The sequence below is a fragment of the Panicum virgatum genome, chromosome 3N, assembly GCF_016808335.1.
Source record: "Panicum virgatum strain AP13 chromosome 3N, P.virgatum_v5, whole genome shotgun sequence".
NCBI classification, from domain to species: Eukaryota; Viridiplantae; Streptophyta; class Magnoliopsida; order Poales; family Poaceae; genus Panicum; species Panicum virgatum.
The window spans coordinates 4,041,290-4,046,993 of NC_053147.1; the positions used below are offsets into that span (position 1 = coordinate 4,041,290).

At 40.0% G+C, this 5,704-nt stretch overlaps 1 protein-coding gene across 2 annotated transcripts; it reads right to left on the bottom strand.

Annotated features, from left to right (window-relative positions):
• Nucleotides 1-319: 319 nt before the first annotated feature.
• LOC120666659 (AP-2 complex subunit sigma) lies at nucleotides 320-4,841 on the bottom strand. 2 transcript variants are annotated; one of them, XM_039946559.1, is made up of 6 exons: nucleotides 4,701-4,841; nucleotides 4,516-4,614; nucleotides 4,346-4,396; nucleotides 3,301-3,474; nucleotides 2,173-2,232; nucleotides 320-654 (listed from the first exon to the last, which is right to left on the bottom strand). In XM_039946559.1, the coding sequence occupies exons 1-6, from the start codon at nucleotides 4,701-4,703 to the stop codon at nucleotides 613-615; spliced, it is 429 nt and encodes a 142-aa protein (XP_039802493.1). In that variant the 5' UTR covers nucleotides 4,704-4,841; the 3' UTR covers nucleotides 320-612. The 2 variants fall into 2 exon arrangements, with proteins under 2 accessions (XP_039802493.1, XP_039802492.1); XM_039946558.1 differs by lacking the exon at nucleotides 320-654 and having other exon boundaries at nucleotides 1,894-2,232.
• Nucleotides 4,842-5,704: the final 863 nt, after the last annotated feature.

A 5,704-nucleotide genomic window follows, 5' to 3' on the forward strand; every position in this document is an offset into this window, starting at 1 on the left:
TTGCGAATTTTATTACTTTTGTTGCAAACAAAAATGAAACCCATAGCAAGCCTAAAAGAACGAGAGAGAAATGTGATGACGCGAAGAGCTGGGCCTACTTAATAAGTAAAGGCTCAAAGGGCCTCTAGGGTCCAGCCATTTATCACCCTCCAGAGCAGAATTTCGGGCTAATCATCATCTTCTGAATAATGAGATGATGATCACCCACCTAATTGTCACAAACACTACCAATCAGCATGCATATCAAAGGTTACCTGATTGAAAATTTCTTGGCAGCACCAATCTTTCATCAAAGTCATAAGAGCAAACTCTTACTCGGTAGCGAACAATTATCAGTACTGGTGTCAAAAGTGCACACTTATATGATCACTTAATCAGTGGGTTTGTTCCTTTGCATAAAATTCATACCTTCACATGAAAAGTGGCCCAAAATATGCACCATTAACCTCACGAAACAATGAAAGGGTACTTACAGACACACAGTCCTGAAGGGTTCAAATGGAGCAAGGATAATAGCACAACAGGTACAAAGAACTGTACAAACAAAATATAAGTGACTCGTTGATAGGGCAGAACAGGCTTGTCCCTGATTATATCCCATCCAATTTCTCCTCATTCCAGCTTCTCAAGCTCGCCCATCCTCTCTATAATTGCCTGAAAAATATGCAAGTATACAACTTCATGTAAAGCAAAAAAAGCATGTCTTGTTTTCCAGCAAAAACGTCTGGAAGTTGCAGTGAAGTTCTCGGAAGAAACATGGCACAACAAAATTCTATATACATTTATGTTGACAACTAGAGATGCAGGTGGTGAACTCACTACATCAGCTCATTTGCTTGCCTACATGCATGCATCCATCCATATAATTATTTCAAGTGTGTTCTGGGTTGACTTGATGACCTATGTTGCCCGGATACGCGGATACGGATACCGGTACACGATACGGGGATACTCCGATACGCCATTTTTCTAAAAACAAGGATATGTGGATACGCCAATATATATAAAAAATAAAAATAAATAAAAGTTTCAGGAACTAGAATGTGAGAAAATAGAAGTTCCAGGGACTATAATGTGTCATAAACTCATATATTCATATGTTCTATAATTATTAGAAAAAGAAAGGGGCAAAGGAAAAAAGAACTAACCTTATCTTTCCTGTTTGTCTGTTCCATGAATGGATGTCGGTCGTCTTCTTCCCCAACCTCCGGCACTCTCTCTCTCTCTCTCTCTATATATATATAGCGGCCAACTTCGGCTGCCGCGGCTCATCCTCTCCCTCTCTAGCGGCCGCGCGGGCCGTCCAGAGGCACGCTCCGGCAGCCGTGGCGGCCCGCCAGCGGCGAGCTCCAGCAGCGCAGCACCACCCTAAATAGTGCTTTAACAGATGTGCGGGCCTCTGTCTGGACAGGCCGCGCAGCCGCTGGAGCAGTAGGAGGCACGGACGGGTGGGCGGGCGGAGGTGACGGCAAGGGAGCGACGAGCGATGGGGAAGGAGCAGGAGGAGGCACTGGCGGGTGGCCGGGCGGCGGTGACGGCAAGGGAGCGATGAGCAGCGGGGAAGGAGCAGGAGGAGGCGTGGGTGGGTGGCCGAGCAGCGGTGACAGGCTGACCCAGAACAAACAAAACTTGCATCCCAATGAATTCATTGTGAGATGGGAAATAAAAGTTCATTTAACCTAGAGCTGTCTGGGAGAATCGCAAATAGTGCGGGTATAACTAGAGAGAGAAATAACCAGAGAGAGAGAGATGGGTGATTTATCAAGTACAGTGAATGATCTTATGTTTTGACACCAAAACAAATTAAGGGCGACAAGATTTAGAAAAACTGAGAAATGTTTGTAGTCCGAAGAGCACCATTTTGTAGAAGCCCATTTAGCTTGACTCCATGCAAACTGACAATACTCATGATATACATTCAACTGATCTCAGTTAAAGATAGGATAGTAGGTGCATAAAGGAAATCCTTTTATCATTCCAGAACTCCTATGTTCAAGAAAAAGTTATATTGTACCTTTGACTTCTCACTAACTTAAGAAATTGCTAATTGATTTTCTAATTATATTCTGTTACATCATATGCTGGGAAAACAATGGAAGCTTCCATCAATATTGCTGGTACAAATAATGCATAGGTGACAGCAATATGTATTATGATGGGAAAAGGTAGTACCCTTTTGCTTGTTTCTTGAAGCTCTCCAGCAAGAATAAACTCATCCAATATCAAGTAGACCTATAGCACACAGCCAAAAAGGTCAAAAAGCAAATATGCAAACGAATTTCGGCTACAAGAACAATTTATCAAAAAGTTAGAAGGTCTAGCAAAATCAACGACAGTTAGATACTTTAGTTTCTTTTCATAAAGACAAAAAATTAGAACGATAAGCAGTCAAATTTGACCTTAATTGTAGCAAACATAAAGTTCACAATGTTTATTTTCAAATCAGTTTCAAGTAGACTGTTCTCACTTCTAAGATTTGAAGATTTCTTTTTTAATGTCTAATGCAACTACAATTTTGAGTTTTGACAATATTGAGCACAACTTTGGAGATTTCCATATATGCAACCTCCCAATGCATAGGTAATCGTTTACTGAATAGGAGTACACTAGGCAGTGTAAATACTGGAAATTTCCATAAATGCTACCTCCCTATGCATAGGTAATTGTTTATTGAATACAATAGGCATGGTGTAAACGCACGTTTAAAGATTATCATTTGATAACCTGAAGGCGTTATCTATTTATTGACACATAAAAAATGGTGATAAACATAGTACTAGAGTATTGGGAAACTGGGATAAAGTAACTAAAGATTGTTAGGTTCAAATACATGGAGTATGCAGGAGTAACATATTATATCGTTTGCAGTTTTCCAATGGCCCCTTCTATCATCTACGTTCAGTTCTATAACATCTTAGCGAGTAACAGATGACAAGTAAACAAAAGCAACACCAAATAAGTGCTAGCACATAGGCATGAATTTGGTCATAAAAAAATTGACTGGCTAAGAAAATATTTAACCCTAACATATTAAATTTCTGTCAGTTGACAAAGGAAACTCTTTCGAACAGTTATTTAAACTGCATAACAGACCAAATGTAAACACAAGTAATGCTGAAAAAAGAAAAACTTAAGCAGAATACAGTAGCACTAGTTAAAACACACGGAAATTTGGTTAACAATGAACTTGTTGAGAACACTCAAATAGAAATTAATCTTTATTTAAATATAAGATGTGATATGATCAATACTTCAAAAATATTGCAGATTGCTAGATTAGCCTAGTGAGACAGCAGTTACCTTGTGGAAGTTAAATACTAAATCAAGTTCACAAACATTGCTGAAGAAATGGTCCAATATCTCGACAAACAAATGGATACATTCCAAATATGCCAACTCATTGTCAGTGATATCCACGCAGATTGAGAAAAAAAGACCTGCATATCTCCTGTAGATGACTTTGTGTGTACGGAACTGAAAGAGAAGTCCCACCATTAGTTACAAGGGGAATAACGTAATTGAAGGAAGCTACACAACTGGCTATCACACTGATATACAAATAGAAAATATAGTATGCACAACCCATCTTCATCTAGCAGTGTTTTAGAAATTGAACACTACTAAAAGAGAAATTTTAGAGATTTAGGATATATAAGTTTATCATACAATACCAATATTGAGCAGTACTCTTAGTGATAAATCTTGAAAACATATCCTAAAGAGGCACTTGTAATATCTACAGTACAGATCTTCTTCTCTATTTCAAATCAGTCAGCAGAGTGGTTGATCTTGCTTCTCTTTCATGGTCATATTAGATATCTAATCATGAGTTTCTGGAAGTTAATTATGGATAGGTTTTTAGTGTTGTAGGGGGATCTTTACTGTAAGAATAAAAGAGGGAGCAGCCAAGAGATGAATGGATGATTACATGACAACAAATAAAAATTGGCATGAAGGTAATGCATCCCCAAAATAATTCATGGATAGTAAACAACCTCATCTGTCAGATATTCACATACTAACCTACATCTCCATCCTAAGGTCCTGTTTGTTCCAGCTTGGAGTTGTGAATTGTAGGTTTTATAATCTCGAGCTGAAATAAACAAGCAGATTTCTCATCCTAAATTGCAACAGTCCAAAGAGACAAATTGTTACAATCCAACATTCTGCCCCCCCCCCCAAGGTTGCAGATTGTTCTGCTTTTCACAATCTAAAAGCTAAAGCATATGACCTAACTCACGTATTTTAACTCAACAGCAAGCAAGATTTGATCTTGCCTTTAATCAGATCAAGGACACAACACTTATGTTTTCTGACAACGAAAGCAAGAGCGCGAACTACCCACCTCGACGAAGTTGGTGAACTTGGGGTCCCGGTTGACCACGAGCCGATGCACCTGGATTCACATCAACCAAGAACCAAGAAAAAATCACCACGGGATCAGCAATGCCCAATTCAAAGCTGGAGCCCAGCACCAAGATCAAATCTTTCTTGCCCAGCAGGCTCACCGCTCACCTCGTACTCGACCTTGTGCTTCTCCGAGTCCTCGAGCGGGACGTAGTACTTGGCCAGCCGCGTCTTCCCCTGCCGGTTTTGCAGCAGGATGAACCGGATCTGCGCCGGCGAGGCAGATTGAACCAAGGTGAGGAACAAGAATGGGTCAATGAAAGAATTGTGATGATGGGATGGGTGTTCGTTACCATGGCGGAGGACGATGTTGATGCTTCAGAATCGGGAAGAACAGGGGCGCGATTCGGGCGCAGGGGAAGAAATGAGAAGGATTTTTGGTTTCTCTGTTCTTTTCGTTTCCCTTTCCAAATACGCTAAAATGTTGTTGGGCCATATGGTATGCTACCTAAGCAGCCCAAGTGCTAACGTTCTGGGCTTTTGGCATACCCAAAGGGTCCACAAACATATGGAACGGAATTAAAAAAGAAACAAGCTAGTTTAATTAAAATTGCTGACGGTCAAACACACTATACGCAAGAATTTAGCATAAGAGAGACACGAAAATCGAAGGGTTCTTTTCAAAATTTATCATGCTTTACTTGCTCAAAAAATATTCACGTTGCCTGTGCAACCAACCTGAAGATAATTCCATGAGAAAAAAAGTAAGAAATCATCATCATCGACGTCATATTGAATGATACACTACGGTATGAGTATATGGGAGCTCAATGGATAAGACCTCTGTGAGATGGCACTCTCAACTAAATGGGAGGAAACTGTGGCGATTTAATATTTTGTCACTAGTTATTAGGCCATGTAATAGACGGAGAATTAGTTAACCTGACAAAGTAGTATTTTGCCACTATTTCTCATGTCCAACACTCTGAATTCACGGATGACGACCATCAGTATATTACGGTACAATACAACACATTGTTCCGTGCACGTAGTAAATAGAACATGAAAATAAGTACACAAAAATCAGATATATTGTACTACTATGTGTGACTAGTTGGGACCTAGTGGCCACTCGCGATGGCTCGCTTATTCGAGCAGCAAGTTGTTCACCAGATGAAGGCAATATGGACTCACTATGTAAGAAAGACTTATAGGTAGCTTGGTTCTCAGAAGAATGCTGCCATGATTCATTTTCATACGGTTCATTTGTCATTTCCGAGAAAAAAATATTTTTATTTGGTTTACGGATCCGTAATAAAAACCATGCCGCCTCCCTGCTGTTTGAGAAGCTGGTCTG

Excerpts from the sequence above, each read along its gene's own strand:
- LOC120666659 (XM_039946558.1), bottom strand. Across the intron at positions 4,397-4,515 it reads AGCACAAGGTCGAGTACGAG|GTGCATCGGCTCGTGGTCAA; the intron begins GTGAGCGGTGAG and ends ATGTGAATCCAG. Across the intron at positions 2,233-3,300 it reads TAGTATTTAACTTCCACAAG|GTCTACTTGATATTGGATGA; the intron begins GTAACTGCTGTC and ends TGTGTGCTATAG.